General features: G+C 43.1%; 1 protein-coding gene across 3 annotated transcripts in view; it reads left to right on the forward strand.

Moving 5' to 3' along the window:
- Positions 1–17,729, forward strand: part of DYNC2H1 (dynein cytoplasmic 2 heavy chain 1) — a 276,780-nt gene that overhangs the window by 132,901 nt on the left and 126,150 nt on the right. For all 3 annotated transcript variants that reach the window (XM_069969745.1, XM_069969746.1, XM_069969747.1), the window contains 5 exons: positions 2,096–2,161; positions 3,466–3,516; positions 7,264–7,341; positions 7,663–7,794; positions 14,215–14,287. In XM_069969745.1, the coding sequence (XP_069825846.1) occupies positions 2,096–2,161; positions 3,466–3,516; positions 7,264–7,341; positions 7,663–7,794; positions 14,215–14,287 (400 nt within the window). The remainder of the gene's footprint in view (positions 1–2,095; positions 2,162–3,465; positions 3,517–7,263; positions 7,342–7,662; positions 7,795–14,214; positions 14,288–17,729) is intronic.

A 17,729-nucleotide genomic window follows, 5' to 3' on the forward strand; every position in this document is an offset into this window, starting at 1 on the left:
GGTGGTGGGGCATGGGATGTGAGGGTACACTACCTAAATGTTTTCAGAGATGTCAGTATATAGGCAGCTACTATATGCAATAGGATATATAGGCAGCTACAATGTAAAGGCAGCTATACTCAATGACCCTATACAGGGCTCCTCCTCACTGCAGGCTGCTTCATCCCTTGTCTATGTGAGAGTGATACAGCTACCATATAGTATTTAATGGCTGCCTTGGGCCTGTGCTGGTCCACCCCTCCAGGCTGTATGCCGTACTGGCATATGTACCGCCTGGAAAGAGCAGCCATGGAGCGATGGCTATTAACACGGCAAAGACTTTCCCCAAGTGATTCGAGGAGGGGAAACTTCTCCACATCCCTAGTAATAAGCTACATTTTTCATTATTTAGCACCATGACCTGAATTAGAGGCAAAGCAGCTTTACATTTTCCTGAGGTCTCCTGTGTGATTACAGCAATTAACTCCGCTCCGGAGCAGAAAGCGGCCTCTCCTGTGTCCCAGATAGTATAGCCAAAACCTACAAATCATTGCTTGTGTTCTCCATTTACCAGAGGATGGGAGGCTACAATAAGGAACTTTATGGAAGTGCTTTCAGCGTGCCCAGTGACTCTCACCAGGGGAGGTTCGCTTTGTATTCGCCTATATTTTTTCTGGAGTGTACAGATGCCTGTTCTGCGGCATAATATAACCCTGCTGTATGCTTGAAGGTTGCACAAAGGCACAGAGTCCCTACGGCCCTATACAATGGAGCCGCAAGCTCTCCGCCTGCTGCCATATAGTACTGCATACAGAGCTGTATTGTAGAGTTATTCCCCCCTAGAAGCCTTACACTGCTAAAATAGCTCCATCATACCTCAGATGGATTCTGGTGAATGTGCACTGCAACAGGAAGAAAAACTGTCTTTCATATTAAATTATGGGCAAAGTAACGTCCTCATAGAATTGTGTGGATTCCCTGTTATTAGTACAACCAGCATTGCTGCAAAATAAATTCTACATTGTGTCTAATTTGTTACATTGTTACACATTCATCAGTGGGTTTTCCATAAAAAGCTTGCAGGGTTGCGCTGTTTACACAGTGCCGTCAAAGTGATGGCCGTTTTTAATGGACAGGCGTCAGTTAGCGCCAAATAATGGCCATTATTTTAAAACGTCTGCTATTTGTCATTAGATGTGTTTTTAATAGTGTTTTTAATATTTAGAAGCAATCTTACAAAGGTTTCTAGAACTGTATGCAGTTGTTTATAAAAAGAAAAGAATAAAAAAAAATCCACATACTCTCACATACTTTTTTTTTTTCTTATTTACTCTTTCACAATGAAGTCCATTTGAGGGGTTTAAAAAAAAAAAAAAAAAAAAAAAAAGGCACGGGGGGTTATTTTTTCTCCTTGCAGAGACTGTCATTTATGATAGGGAGTCTTCCAGGAGTGGCAGTGCATCCTGGGAAAAATGGTATGCAAATTTATAGGAGGAAAGTATGCGGCCTTAGATTACCTGTGGTTGCTGAGGATGGATGGAAATCATAGATACTGCCATAGGCCATAGGCTGTATGTTATCCATGTTTTCCACGCACTCTTAAGGCTGCACTTAATGGCTATTTGAGTCACCGCTAATGAAATGCTGCACACTCGGGTTTGGACAAACCAAAGCGTGCTCGAGATTCTCTCGTCTCTATCTAGTAGGTGTATCTGAACCAGAGACTCCTGCCAATAGTCAGTACAGAGCAGGGAGAGACACTGTAAGACTGGCGTATGAGAACGCTGATCTTAATAAATCTCCCCCATAGTCTACAAGAGCCTCGTCCCCACCTGCTGAGCTAGGGGCACTGCTGGATAGATATCAATAGAAGAATTCAAAAGATACCTTTGTTTTCTGTGTCTTTTTTTACTTTCATAAAACCAACACCTTGAGTAGTGTCAAGGCAGCGGGGTGTGGGATTCCCTGGGCCCTAGAACCACTACACCTCACTGTTCTGTGTGCTGGTTTCTTTGTATAATCGGCCACATGCACTGTGAGAAATAGGGGGGTAAGGATGGATGTATCATGTATTAAAAAATCTTTTAATCACAGTTATGTGTTTTCCTACCTCTAGGCGGATCAGTTGATGTTCGCCCTACATTTTGTGCGGGGAATGCATCCGGAGATATTCCAGGAGAATGTGAGTAGCCAATGAATTATCCTATAATGGTAACGTGACTGCATATTCTTTTTTTTTTAAGGTTATATTTATGCAGTTTTTTTCAATAAGAAACAACCAACAAATAGAAACATAACAAACGATACGCCTTACACCGGCATCAAATCATACAATAGGAAATCGGTCATTGGAGAACCATACAGAGCATATGGGAGAATACGAAATTGCTAATCTTTACAGTGTATATCTTCTGATAAAGCACCCTATATAGGGGGATGTATGAGTTGACTAAGGATTTCCATACAGTCTGCATATTTAATAGCAAACTGTGAACTTACTACCTACTTGCATTTTTTTTTTTTTCATAATTGACACTATAGGTATAAACCATGCCTGCACAATATGGTGATGATAACACTTCACATAGCTTAAGGGCCTGTGTAGTAAACCTTGGTAATTTACGTTAATGTGACTTTACCATAGGCATCAACCATCACACTTCAGAGCACTGCGGAACATGGAGACTGATGAAGTCTCTGAGGTTCCGTCAGTAATTTGGCCCTTTGGATGACGCTGTATTATGTTAGCATATAGAAATTCCGTTATGTTGAATGTCCATGCATTGTCATATGGCTTTGTCAGGAGAATCCATCTGAGATCAGTTTTTTTTACTGCACCTGTCCATTCTCTGAGTGGACTTAGAGGAGAGCATACATGGAGGGCAGCTCACACAGACTGTAGGGCAGACTGCATAGGAGCATAGGTCTGTGTTCAAGCACAGAGATAAAGCAAAGCACCCACAGCAAACTGTAGCCCTAAAACAAAGACCTCATGTCCAGTCTGTACTACTGGGAGGACTCATCTACATAAGAATCCAAACCTAGAAGCAAACTGCATACACATATGAAAATGAAGCAATGCAAAGTTAACATACTTAAAATTTAAATATTTTTCCATGTCAAATGTGTCCATAGTCTTAAAAGGGATATTCCCATCCCATAAAGTTATCATCTTTCCAAAGGCTAGCGGGATAACAAGCTGATTATGGACCACAATTGTTTTGTTGAACATTTCACCTCCATTGTAGAATTCATTGGGAGTCCTGTAGGTCAGACCCCAATTGACCAGCTTGCAAATCCACAGATAAGAGCTGCAGTAAATCCAACCAGTATGAATTTACCCAACACCAGCACTGACTACTTTAGTACTGCCCTCTACAGACAGCAATGTTATATATGGAGGGAGACAACATATCATCATGTGAATGTATCTGTATATGTTATACATTCACTGCTCACCGTGTGTTTTGTGATCTGACTGTACAGGAGTGGGATGTCTTCACCGGAGTCATCATTGGAGACATGTTCAAGAAATCCGTAAGTAAATATATATAGTCTTGTCAAGAAAATTGTTTTACACTCACAATGCAGTGGGAAAGTACAGCCAAGACTCTTCCTTAGTACTCGGGGGAGAAGGGCATTGGTAACAAAGGTGACCAAGAACCCAATGGTCACTCTGGCTAAGCTCCAGAGATCCTGTGTGCAGATGGGACCGACTTCCAAAACATCAACTGCAACCTCAGCCAGGCTGTTCTTTATAGCATAGTGACCGGAAAGAAGCTGCTCTGCAGTAAAAGACATGGGGGGCGCCTGGATGTTTGAAAGAAAGCTTAAGGACTGTGAGAAACAAGACTCTGCTCTGATAAAAAGATTGAACTATGTGGCCTCAATTCTTAAAGGGGTACTCCAGCGGGGGGGGGGGGCACTTTTTCGCTGGGACCGGGGACGAGGTCGCTGAGGGAAAAGACGTCCACTCACCACTCAGCGAAGGAGGCCGGATCTGAGCGGACTTGAAACTGATCCTGCCTCCTTCACTGACTGGCTGAGTGGACCTGAGACGTCACGTCTCTGGAACCGGGGAGGTGAGTGGACGTCTTTTCCCTCAGCCACCTCGTCCCCGCTGGAGTACCCCTTTAAGTGTCATATCTAGAGGAAACCAGGCAATGCCCATGACCTGCCCAATACTATGCCTACAGTAACGCATGGTGGGGGCAGCTTCATGCTGTGGGGGGACAGAGAGACTGGTCAGTGTTGAGGGATAGCTGTTCTGGATCTCAGACTGGGCTGCGGCTTCCCCTTCCAACAAGACACTGATTTTAAGCACACAGACAAAAAACACAAGAGCAGCTTAGGGACATCTCTGTGAATGTACACGACTGACCCAGACAGAGCCCTGACCTGACCCCAATAAAACATCTCCGGAGAGACCAGAAAATGGCATCCACGGAAAGTCCCCATCCAGCCCGACAACTCGAGAGGATCTGCAGAAAAGAATGACAGACCAACCACTAATCCAGTTTTTTTATATATATATATATATATATATATATATATATATATATATATATATATATATATATATATATATATTCATCTTTATTTTTCGCTTTTATGTATATAAATTTCAAAAATATAAAATCATGCGGAACAAGGAGGAAAAAAAAATCCTACCCTCACCTGACAGGTTATACACACGCACCTCTTGGGTTACCACAACCAACAAAGGGAAAAAACAGGAGAGCACCGAAAGCTTTAACTGCATCACTTTCTTTTTTCGAGGGGGTATCCCCGAGAATGCATCGCCAAATCCAGGTTTACAAACCTTGTGGCCTTATAGAAGACTGAAAGCCGGAATCACTGCCAAAGGTTTCTCGGCTAAGTACTGAGTAATGGATCTGAATAGCAATGCAAGGTTTCCTTTTACTTTTAAATTAAGTAGCAAAAATTTCTAATATTGTGTTGTCCCTTTTGGGGTATTGAATGCAGAATGATGGGAGAAACTGAAGGCTGCACGGCACAACATTGTGTCTTAAGATTGACTATATGTGTGTGGATAGATATATACACACACACATATATAGTATATTTATAATGCTTGTGTGTGTGCGGCCAGCTGATGAGAGGAGCTCAGGGCCTCTGACCTCCATTAATCTCATTGTTATCCTTACTTTTGCCTGTAGCTTCAGGAAAAATGAGCGTAAAAATCCTTGTTCCACAATTATCTGCTGTCTGGGCTGCCGGGCTTCAGATGTTACGACCTTTGTGATCCACTGGAAAACCTCCATTACAGGGTCCTTATTTTTTGAGCACTATTATATTCTCTCAATTTATTTTTTTTATTTCTTTTTTTTACAGCACCTTTTCTTAATCAAAGTTGACAACCATTAGCCCCTTATATACAGTATTAACCGCTTGTGGTCTATCCACATCACGTTATGCTCCTGTGTTACTGGTATGCATTGGCAACCTTTCAAAAATAGGCAGTATGGGGGAGGTTTATCAAACATGCAAGCAACCAATCATATTCCACCTTTCATTCCTCACAGACTCTTTGGAAAATGAAAGGTGGGATCTGATTGGTTGCTAGGGGCAACTGAGCCAGTTCCCCCTTTGAGTTTAATGGAGCCTCTTCCACCTATTTTTTATGCATCATTTTGGGATACATATAAGTAAGGACGCAGTCACATTTGCAGCACTGAAGGTGCAACAGACCATGCACAGACACAGTAATATCTGTGATGGACGCTATTAGTTTACATTCACTTCACTAATCTCAGAGGGTCTGCCCGGATTACATTGCAGTATATCTTGGCTTTCCTTTTAGACAGGCTATCATCTGTAGGAGTTAAGTGAATGGAGTAATGCTGGGTTTACACGGAACGATAATTCGCCCAATCGTACGATTAACGATTTCTAAGTAACGATTTTTCTTTTATAACGATCAGCGTTTAGATGGAACGATATATCGTACAGAAAATTCGTTTTGCGATCGCTTAAGCCTATCTCGCACATAGGTAAAATCAGTGAACGACTGTTTACACGGAACGATCGGCGAATTTTTTGCTAAAGACGAACGATGATTTAAGAACCTGTTAAAAGATCAAAATGAACGATTTCTCGCTCGTCGTTCGCTGCGTTTACACGTACGATTATCGTTCAAATTCGATCGTTATTGTGCAAATTCGCACGATAATCGTTCCGTGTAAACCCAGCTTTAGGGTCCATTTACACAGAAATATTATCTGACAGATTATCTGCCAAAGATTTGAAGCCAAAGCCAGAAACAGACTATAAACAGAGATCAAGTCATAAAGGAAAGCCTTAGGTTTTTCCTCTTTTCAAATCCGTTCCTGGCTTTGGCTTCAAATTTTTGGCAGATAATCTGTCAGATAATGTTTCTGTGTAAATGGACCCTAAAACAGCCAGCTCTCTGCAACTAGGACAGAAGAAAATAAAAAAACACACTAGAAGAAAGAATATTCCAGTATCTGGCTCTAATAAGGAAAAAAAATGCTCAGCCAATCGCGGCTGAGTAGCTGATGACACGGCATAGGGGGGCTGGCATGAGGGACGGCTGGAGCTGTCTGGCCGGCCTCCCGAAGATGACATCATTGTTCCAAGATGGCGGACGGGGGTCGACACGAATCAGGTGAGCGAATCACTCATCTAAAAGAAGCAAAGCGCCTTGTCTTATCAGCGCTCCGCTCATCAAGTCGGCTGCCTGTCAGCGCTGCTCTCCTCCCTGACGCTCTACCCCAGGTGCCGGGGAAAAGCTGGATCCAATCCTGGGAAACTGGGAAAAGTTTCCCAGGTTTGGCTCCAGCTTTTCCCAGAATCCTGGGATGAGTGGCAGGGAGCGGAGTAGCACTGACAGGCAGTTGACTTGATGAGCGGAGCGCTGATAAGACAAGGCGCTTTGCTTCTTTTAGATGAGTGATTTGCTCATCTCTATGCAGATCGCTGGGGTTTGCTCATCTCTAGCCCTGGGTAAATATCCAACCAAAATAATGTCTCATGTTCTTCCCATGTTTATGTGGGTTCCCTTTAAGTGTTTTAGTTTCCAAAATTATACTTGTAGGTTCATTTAGAATTTAGATTGTGAGACCCATTGGGGACAGGAAAGGATGTGAGGGATGTCTCCATACAATGCTGTAGAATATATTGACACCTAGATATTGATATATAAATGAATCTCACATGCTTTATACTAGGAGTGCTTACTCTCTTTTCCTCTGTTGCTGTATTACAATATATCTCATATTTTCTTTTTTCTGCATTTTAAAGGATTCCCAGAAGAGTGTCCGTGATCAGATCCCATCCTGGATTGAGCAGGAAAGAGCCTGGGCCGTGGCCTTGTTAAAGGTATTTTAATCTGCACCTGATATTGAAAAATGAGTCCATTCCCAGGCGAGCCCCGAGCACTTACAGTGGGCCCTGTCTAATGGTGGGCGAGATACCAGGCTGGAGAAAGGAGAATTCTCCTTATTCCGCTTTCCTATAATTACCCTCCGCGTGGAAGTTCACACGCCTGCGACCGGGATTTACTGACTTTCTCTTCCTTTTCTCTCTTATCTCATCCCTTATACTCCCCGTCAGAAAGAATTTATTGCTTAATTAAAATGAATGTGTGGTTAAAATATGTCTCTAGCCACTTACATGTGAACCTGATGTCTCGTCTCACAGGCCTCTCTGCCGCTTCTGTATCAGAGCCTGAATCTGGATGACTCAAATCTGTGGAGTCATTTCTCGAAGAGCTCGGTGTGCGAGCAAGAATTCCCAGCCGCCCTTGCCAAAAAGCTGTCCTTGTTTCAACAGGTAATTTGTTATGGACACTAATTGTCTTAATAAACCTTCAACCATCTTAATAAAGGGACTGTAGCTTTGCTGAAGGTAGGTTGTTACAGTAGCTGTTTCCATATACAGTAGATACATTAATACACTATAAAGCCACTTAGGCCTCACCCACATATCACGATACTGATTTATGGACATAAAAAGGACCCGGTGATTTCCATAGGGTGGTCCACACATCCATTTTGACAACTGGTCCGTGTGTCAGCCGATCTGTTCAGCAAAAAATAGGACCTACATGCATACAGTACGTTTTTGCAGAACGGAGACTCCCGTAGAAGTCAATAGGTCCATTTTTAAATGGACATCATACGGTTACACCATCCATGTGGTGTCTGTACGTTCTGCTGCATTGTCTAGCAACTCCTAGGCTGGTTCCTCACAGTGGCCACTTATTATCCTCCTGCCTTTTTGTTTGGGTATCCGCAAAAACCAGATGCATTACTAATGCCATATGGATGGTGTCTCTAGGACATCACATTGATCTTCACTAGAGATGAGCACAACTCGAGCATGTTCAAGTATGATTGTTCAGCATTTGAATATCAGTGGCTGAAGAAGCTGGATGCAGCCCCAGGGAGTCCTAGAAAACATGGGTACAGCCATATTCCGAACGATCAGACTTGAACATGCTCAAGTTGTGCTCATCTCTAATCCTCACTGTCACGATCCCCGTGATTTAGGTTCTGAATGGTAGCCTACAGAGTCACGCTGGACCCCCCTCCGTCAGCTGCCAACCAGAACCTCCTTAAATCTTGTCGCTGCCACCACACATCATATAAGGCTGACGTGACACCTCACCTTAAACCCATCTAACACAATTACAACAGACTATACGCTATAGCCTTAACAGATTAACAACTCACCCTTGGTAACGCTCTTCCTAGGGTCATAGGATCGTTAGAACACAAGAAAACTCTTATTAAAGTGAAATTTAATATAATAAAAAAAGACATTGCGTACAACAAAGGGTTATCTAATAGAGATGAGCGAACCTGGAGCATGCTCGATTCCATCCGAACCCGAACTTTCGGCATTTGATTAGCGGTGGCTGCTGAAGTTGGATAAAGCCCTAAGGCTATGTGGAAATCATGGATATAGTCTTTGGCTGTATCCATGTTTTCCAGACAACCTTAGAGCTTTATCCAAGTTCAGCAGCCCCAGCTAATCAAATGGCGATCGTTCGGGTTCGGATTGACTCGAACCCGAACCCGGTTCACTCATCTCTATTACTGTATCTAAGAAAAATACCAGATAAAATACACAGACATATATATATATAATATATATATATATATATATATATATATATATATATACACACAGTGAAATACAGTTCTTAAAATAAAAGGGAGAAAAAACAGAACTTAATACGTCACACAACGTTTTAGTCCAGTTGCGTGGGGAAGCAGAATATAGGCCAGTCCATCCAACAAGGGATCCCCAAAGAATGACAATTTCCTATCAGCCATATCTGTCTTAAAAGGACTGTGAGAGACCCTCTCCCCACCCTCCTTTCTCTGATGTCAGAGGAGGCCAGGGAATATGGTAATGGCCTTTTACAACCCTGGGTTTATGACACCCATGGTATTCTACCACTTGCCTCAAGATGTTCATATTCCAATATTTCTGCAGGTGTATATCCTTGCAACGTCTTAGTTATACCCTCTGTCATCACCTTCCGCACGCGTACATACCAAACATGGCGACAATTGGCGCAATACAGTGGAAGTTATCCGAATGCTTCCTGTTCCCATGGGACGATAAGTTCACTTTTGATACTGTAGGTTTGTATCTGTGTCCTGTGTACCTCTGCAAAAGCCTACCTCTAGAATATGTGTGAATTCCATATTTCTGGAGGGGTCAGATGCCCGAAGGGTGTTCTATGGGTGACCTCCGGTGTCCCTTACCTAACCTCTCTGGGTCTCTGGTTTGTGACAGACCAGGATGTGGATTGTTTCTGTAAACAAGTTTTATGGGCCCTGGTGTTTATGACCCACTTAGTTCCTGGTCTCAGGTCTGGACACAAGATAATCATCACCTTTGGAATCAGGAATGCTAGAGGGGCTGGATGAGTGACCTCTGTTCATATTGTTGAGCTCACAGGGGATATTGATCACCACACTCACATATTAATAAAATAAAAGGACTATGGAGATAAAAATGATATGCCTGGAATCGTGGTCCTGTTTACACCTGTTTTTAGCTGATGACTCCAAATTAATGGAAGCCTATCACTTTTATGATTGAGAAGTCCGCCTCTAGGGCAAGTGTCCATAAGACTGGCTGTTCATATTAAGAGACCTAAACACCGTATATTCAGATATCCCCTGGCTCCTCCCCTAAGCTATGATTGACAGCTCTAGCATCATTTCAGGAGACTGTTAGAGTTGTCAGACTTTGCTGAGTCTTTCAGCACACCTAACACGAAGAGGTCGTCTCCTGGGCTCCTGCCATGGTGGCAACCACAACATTGAACAACGCTCTTCTTGGTTATGTAAGATGCTGGGGCAAACCGTAGGCATCATCGCACTCCTCTCCCCACTCCTTGTATTAGGCGGTCAGAAGTTTTGATGGCTCCAAACTGCTTTCATAGTCCCTTTAAGGGGAACTAGTTGTTTATTTTGATGCTGTCTGAGCCATGAGTTTGGCTAACAACTGTTTGGCGGGATGTCATGATTCATATTAGATATTGATGGCCTATGCCAAGGAAAGGGTATCAATTAAGAAATTAAAAAAATTAACCAATGATCCATCCCTCTTCCAGGTTTCATACCAAGCACTTGTAGTTTAGCCCAGTTCTCTCCTTCATAAGACCCCAAGCGTTTCTCCATAATAATTCAGCATAGCCGTACGCCAGCGTTGTATTTGTATTAACCTTGGAGAATATACGATGAGAGTGGAAGGAAGAGCCTATTATTCTCTCTCCTATCATCTCTGGCACAGCGCAGTCCTCGTGGTGGCCGGACATTCATCATCTTTTAGATTTCATCTACACACTGTAATTACTAAGCCAATTCTTTATTTACTTTCTTCTCTGGGAAATTCTACAGGGTGTTTTCTTGTACTATATCATGAGTTATTTTTTCAGTAGTTTTTTTTTAACTAATAAGGTTTACTGCACAAAAATTAATAAATAACTGAAGACTCCGCTCTACTTATTGCTCATTGCCATTGACTTTTTACGGCAAAATCAAAATAAGGGTTTGCTGTGCCTCTGAGCTGACATTGTAAGAGATCAGCTGTCAGTATGTCAACTACCTGGAGCGGAAAACCCTCCGTTCCAGGTACTGTAGTTTAACCCATTACATGCTCCTGTAAAATCAGGACAGCAGCATGTAATTGGTTCTGGTGGTGTATGTGCATAATACTTACCAATTGGAAGTCCAGCAACCAGGTCCGGCCTTCTGATCTTTTCCATACCTGTCCCAGAGGTCTTCTGAAGGTCCCCTGAGTATGCCTCTACACAGCCATGTCAGAGGCATCATAATGCTGACATATACAATACACTGCACTACAGTGGTAGTACAGTGTATTGTAACAGTGATTTAAAGTACACTAGTGTAAAAGTAAAAAAAAAGGGCAGTAAAATAATTCCCCCCTGCCCCCCACCCCTAAATAATAAAATTACATTATATTTCCCACACAAAATAAACTGTTACATAAAACTTTAAAAACATACAAAAAACTATACATGTTTGGTGTAGCCATGTATTTTTTCAATCCGCATCATAACAGAGATCACAAAGTCATATATGTGTACAACTTGGTATCCATAAAAACAATACATTCTCCCACAAATAATGAGCCCAAATCCAGCTCAGTCACACATAAGATATGAACACTATTGAAAATTTTTGTTTCTATCGTGCCAAAGTGGTAATAGGAGAAAACTATACAAATGTAAAATGGCTATAACCTTAGTGACCCAGAGAATACAATTACCCTATTTTTCGCTTTATAGGACGCGCCTTTTGATAAGACGCACACCTGATTTTAGGGGGGAAAAATAGAAAAAAAAATATTTTACTCATTGTCACAGTTTGGAGATAGCAGCAGTGTGATTGGTGCCAATCCCCCCATATAGTGCCCCACATAGTAGCCAATGCCCCCATATAGTTCCCCACATAGTAGCCAATGCCCCCATACAGTGCCCCCATATAGTAGCCAATGCCCCCATACAGTGCCCCCATATAGTAGCCAATGCTCCCATACAGTGCCCCCATATAGTAGCCAATGCCCCCATACAGTGCCCCCATATAGTAGCCAGTGCCCCCATATAGAAGCCAATGCCCCCCATAATAGCCAATGCCCCCATACAGTGCCCCCATATAGTAGCCAATGCCCCCATACAGTGCCCCCATATAGTAGCCAGTGCCCCCATATAGTAGCCAATGCCCCCATACAGTGCCCCACATAGTAGCCATTCCCCCTGCGACCAGAAAAACAACAAACAGGCTATTCACCTGTCCGCCGGCCCCAGCAGCTCCTCTCCCGACACTCCGGTCTCCCATCATCCTCCGGCACAGGCAGCGGGGACAGAGAGACTGCCACTGCAGAACACTTCCTGGACACAGGCAGCGTCTCTGTACCCCACTGCCTGTGCTCGGAGGATGACGGGAGACCGGAGTGTCGGGAGAGGAGCTGCTGGGGCCGGCGGACAGGTGAGTAGGACAGCTACCTCTTCCGCCCGCCCAGCCGGCCCCCTCCATCGCCGCTTAGCCGATCAGGAGCCCAGGAAAGTGCTGCTCATTGCACTTTCCCGGGCTTCTGATCGGCTCAGCTGAGCGGCGATGGAGGGGGCGGGCTGGGCGGGCGGAGGTGATCGCTCAGGGCCGCTCACTTTTCATATGCATAGTGAGCGACAATACAGGGGGCGGGCAGGACGGCTTCCTTGCGGTGCTTGGCACTGCTTGGGAGCTGTCTTCACTTCATAGGACGCACTTAGCTTTTCCTCCCACTTTGGGAGGAAAAAAAGTGCGTCTTATAAAGCGAAAAATACGGTATGTTATTTTTACTGAATGCTGAATAGCTTAAGTTTAACTTAAAAGAAATGCTAATTTTTGCAATTGTTCATGAGAAAACACACATAAGAAAACACACAAGATAGTGGACACATTTTGCCACTAACATAAAGTACAATATGCCATGAAAAAAACTGTAGGATCTGTTATAGCATCACCGCATAGCTATAACCACATACAGGTCAGACAAGTCAGATTTTGAAGAATGAGCTTGGTCATTAAAGGGATTATCCAGTGTTAGAAAAACATGGCCACTTTCTTCCAGAGACAGCACCACTCTTGTCTCCAGTTTGCTAGCAGGTTTTGCAACTCAGTTCCTTTGAAGTAAATAGAGCTTAATGGCAAACCGCACCTGAACTGGAGACAAGAGTGGTGCTGAAAGAAAGTGCCCATGTTATTCTAAAGGCCAACCAGGAGGAGCAAGCAAGCACCGACCTTTTAGATCACTCCTCGTTCCCTTCTTGCTTCCGGTGCTATTACACATGCAGACAGCGAGCAGGTAAGTGCAAGAAAATGGGGGGGGGGGGGCTGGGGAACTCCGGGAGGGGCTCCCTGGACGATCTTTAGATCCGGGAAGTCCATAGGAGATAGCGGGTCAGCTAATTCAGGGAGCGACAACCTGCAGACCATCATTATCGTTGAAGTTTTTATGTTGAAAGACAAGGATCAGCCGACATCATGCATGTTAGCTGATTGTTGCCTTTGAACACTAGCTATTACACCAAGCGATTAGCTAGCTATTATGGACTATTACGGCCGATAATCACTTGGTGTAATAGGGCCTTTACACTGGATAACCCCTTTCAGGCCCAAACTAACTGCAGCATGAAGGGGTTAAAGGGGTTTTCCGGGTCAACATGATTGATGGTCTATCCTCAGTCAAGGTTATTGAAGGTTTGGTGGGGTGCTGACACCCTGCACTCCTGTCGATCAGCTGCTCTGTGCCTGAACTACATGTGTGGAAGCCGTTTGTCTCCAACAACTATGTAGCAGTGGTGATCTGTAACTCCAGCTCAGCTCCTGTCCAGGCACAGCCAGATAAATGCTTCTGGCCCCATTCACTGGCCCCATTCACACCATCAATCTGTTATAAATAAATAATAATAATAATAATTATACTCAGAAAACCCCTGGTCGGCTGCCTGGACGAGGTTGATTGGCAGTGGGAAAGTGCAAAGTGCTGCTTCCTGCTCATTCCCCTGGGACCATCACCGATCAGTGAGACCCCCACTGATCAAAGTTTGTTTTTACATTTTTGATTACAGGTTCTCTTTAACATAAAAACAATAGTTGTAGTCTATTAATTTACCAATTTTAAGAAATGAAGATGTTACAGTAAAGTTTTCTCTTCTTTGCCTAGGTCCTTGTGGTACAAGCTGTTAGACCAGACAGGCTTCAGAGCGCTATGGCCATGTTTGCATGTCGGACTTTGGGTAAGTTTTGTTGGAAGTGTTTCATGTTCTTTATGTAATTTTGGTGTGTGTAGTAGAAAATGAAGGAGATTACAGGAGAAAAAAAAATCATTTAGGTGACCTAGCTTCCAGTATATTGTAATACCAGCAATTAGGTTATCAGGCAATTAGGGGGGGAAAATAATAAAGTTATACAAAATATATATATTTTTATATAGCACAACATGGTATAAAAAATATAAAGGGAAAAAAGTACACTTAATTCTTCTCGCTTTGTCCATAATAACCATATGAGGAAATTGTTATATAATGCACACAGTGAATGGCGTTAAGAAAAAAAAAAAGTAAAAATACTTCTCCAAAAATGTTGTCTGCCTAAAGTAGCTGTGAAGGTGTAAAAAATAAAGAAATAACTATTCTTAAGAGTATCAAAACTACATTTTGAATCTTCTTAAACAGTACTGACCTGCAGAATAAAGCTAACATGTCATTTACGAAAAACTAACAAAACACGGACCTATCTTGGGTTGTGAATCCATCTGCTGCATTTCTCCTCTTGTGCTGGCCCATTTTCCTAACTCTTTAGCCACTCCGGTCCTGGGTCACCCCCTGCCCCCCCCCCCCCCCCCCCCCCCCCCCCACCCGCCTAGCAGCTTTCCCACATAGGCATACACTTTTGTCTCTCCTACTTTCTCACCCAGTAGCCCTCTGGGCCAACCTCATCCTCTGTTTCTCTGTAAATTTAAGTTGACTTAAATATCCCTTTTACCAAGGAACAGAGGCTCTGTGTATTTACACTGGTTCTCACATACTGGATTAGTTCCCACCACAAGATGCAGACTCCAAACTGCCCTCCTTGTTTACTCAGACCATCCTTTTTGCCAAAGATGCAGTTTCTTCATGTGTTCTGGTCCTTTCCTATGTGGACACCCTTCTGAAATGAAGTACAAAGTATGAATCTGGTTACTGATCTCAATGACCTTTAAACACATGGAAGACCATATAGCCTCCCTTCAAGACTCCTATGACACCAAGTACCTATGATGCACCTTATGTACCTTAGGCCACTTCCTATACCCACCCCCCCTTTTTTTTCTTTCTCCTTCCTGTTCAGTCTCTTTCCCATCTAGTCCTAATTTCTCTTTTTGCTCTATCCCAAAATCCAATGGAGTGCTCACTTTTTGTCATTTAGCTGATGTCTTCACATTCCCTTTGTTGTAATATGTAGGTATTTTATGTGCTGTGGCTCTGTGGGCTACACCCGACCTTTTGTACCCAATCCGTCTATAAATAATTTTAAAAAAAAGGCTCCAAAAAGGCTCCATTGAGATAAAAAAAAAAAAAAAAAGTATGACTCAGAAGGCAGGATGCCTTATTCTGAAAGCCACAACGATCCACGCGCTTAAGGGGATAAGGTGTGTTAGTAATGTCCTTGTCGGAAGTCGGCTTCTTTCTTTCTGATAAATTAAATATTCGCTTTGAAGTTGAAGGAAAAGTGTCCAATATTTTAGTTTATGGAATCAATTAGAAGTGATTGAGTCTTTTCAGGCCAAATCGAGTTAATATTCTGTTTTTAAACATTTTATGTAATGAGGTTCTGTTCTCTCCAAAGCTGATTTCACTTTGTAATGCACTAAAGAATTTCATTATGATTTATTAGATCAATGTCTGGACTTCATTACCAGTGAGGGAAAGTTTCCAGTTAACCACAGTTCCTTTAGGTCATTGCCACTTGGATGGAGACTTTATGCAGTGACAGTAATAGGGAAGTTATAGAATTTTATGTTCGGGAAGAACGGACTCTAACAATCCTGTAGTAAGGACCGAAATTACAATTTTGTCTTCGATATTAAAGTGAAACGACAGCTGCATTTAGCTGCCTTCTCCCCTGTTTGGACAAGAAAATGGGGTAACACTGTACAGACGTAGTCTTAGGCCTCATTCAGCTAATAATTTCTGCAAATGTTGATGGTCTAGGGGAGTCTGTGAGATGCAACTTCAGTCTATAGCTGTAGATTAGGGAGTCCGAGATGCAGCTTCAGTTTATAGCTGTAGAGAAGTAAGTATGTGAGATGCAGCTTCATTTTAGAGCTGTTGATTAGAGAGTCTATGAGATGCAGCTTTAGCCTATAGCTGTAGATTAGGGAATCTGAGATGCAGTTTCAGTCTATAGCTGTAGAGCAGGAAGTCTAAATGATACAGTTTCAGTTTATAGCTGTAGAGGAGTAAGTATGTGAGATGCAGCTTCAGTTTATAGCTGTAGATTAGAGAGTCTGTGAGATGCAGCTTTAGCCCATAGCTGTAGAGGAGGAAGTCTGTGAGAGGCAGCTTCTGTTTATAGCTGTAGAGCAGGATGTCTTTGAGATGCAGCTTCAGTTTATAGCTATACAGCAGGAAGTATGCAAGATGCAGCTTCTGTCTATAGCTATAAAGGAGGAAGTCTGTAAAATGCAGCTTCTGTCTATAGCTGTATAACAGGAAGTCTATAAGATGCAGCTTCAGTCTATAGCTGTAGAGGAGGGAGCCAGTAAGGTGCAGCTGCAGCCTATAGCTGTTAAGGAAGGAGCCAGTCAGGTGCAGCTGCAGCCTATAGCTGTAGAACAGGAAGTTGTTGAGATGCAGCTTCAGTCTATAGCTGTAGGGCAGGAAGTCTATGAGAGTCAGATTCAGTATAAAGCTGTAGGGCAGGAAGTCTGTGAGAGTCAGATTCAGTATATAGCTGTAGGACAGGGAGTCTGAGAGATACAGCTGCAGCCTATAGCTGTAGAGGATGGAGCCAGTGAGGTGCAGCTGCAGCCTATAGCTGTTGAGGAGGGAGCCAGTGAGGTGCAGCTGCAGCCTATAGCTGTAGAACAGGAAGTTTTTGAGATGCAGCTTCAGCTGTAGGGCAGGAAGTCTGTGAGAGTCTGATTCAGTCTATAGCTGTAGGGCAGGAAGTCTGAGAGTCTGATTCAGTATATAGCTGTAGGACAGGGAGTCTAAGAGATACAGCTGCAGCCTATGACTGGGTTCACACTACGTATATTTCAGTCAGTATTGTGGTCCTCATATTGCAACCAAAACCAGGAGTGGATTAAAAACACAGAAAGGATCTGTTCACATAATGTTGTAATTGGGTGGATGGCCGCCATTTAATGGCAAATATTTGCTGTTATTTTAAAACAACGGCTGTTATATTGAAATAATGGCCGTTATTTACTGTTATATGGCGGCCATCCACTCAATTTCAACATTGTGTGAACAGATCCTTTCTGTGTTTTTAATCCACTCCTGGTTTTGGTTGCAATATGAGGACCCCAATACTGACTGAAATATACGTAGTGTGAACCCAGCCTACAGCTGTATAGGAGGGAGCCAGTGAGGTGCAGCTGCAGCCTATAGCTGTAGACGACGGAGCCAGTGAGGTGCAGCTGCAGCCTATAGCTGTATAGGAGGGAGCCAGTGAGGTGCAGCTGCAGCCTAT

This window comes from Dendropsophus ebraccatus, chromosome 5, assembly GCF_027789765.1.
Source record: "Dendropsophus ebraccatus isolate aDenEbr1 chromosome 5, aDenEbr1.pat, whole genome shotgun sequence".
Classification (NCBI taxonomy): Eukaryota; Metazoa; Chordata; class Amphibia; order Anura; family Hylidae; genus Dendropsophus; species Dendropsophus ebraccatus.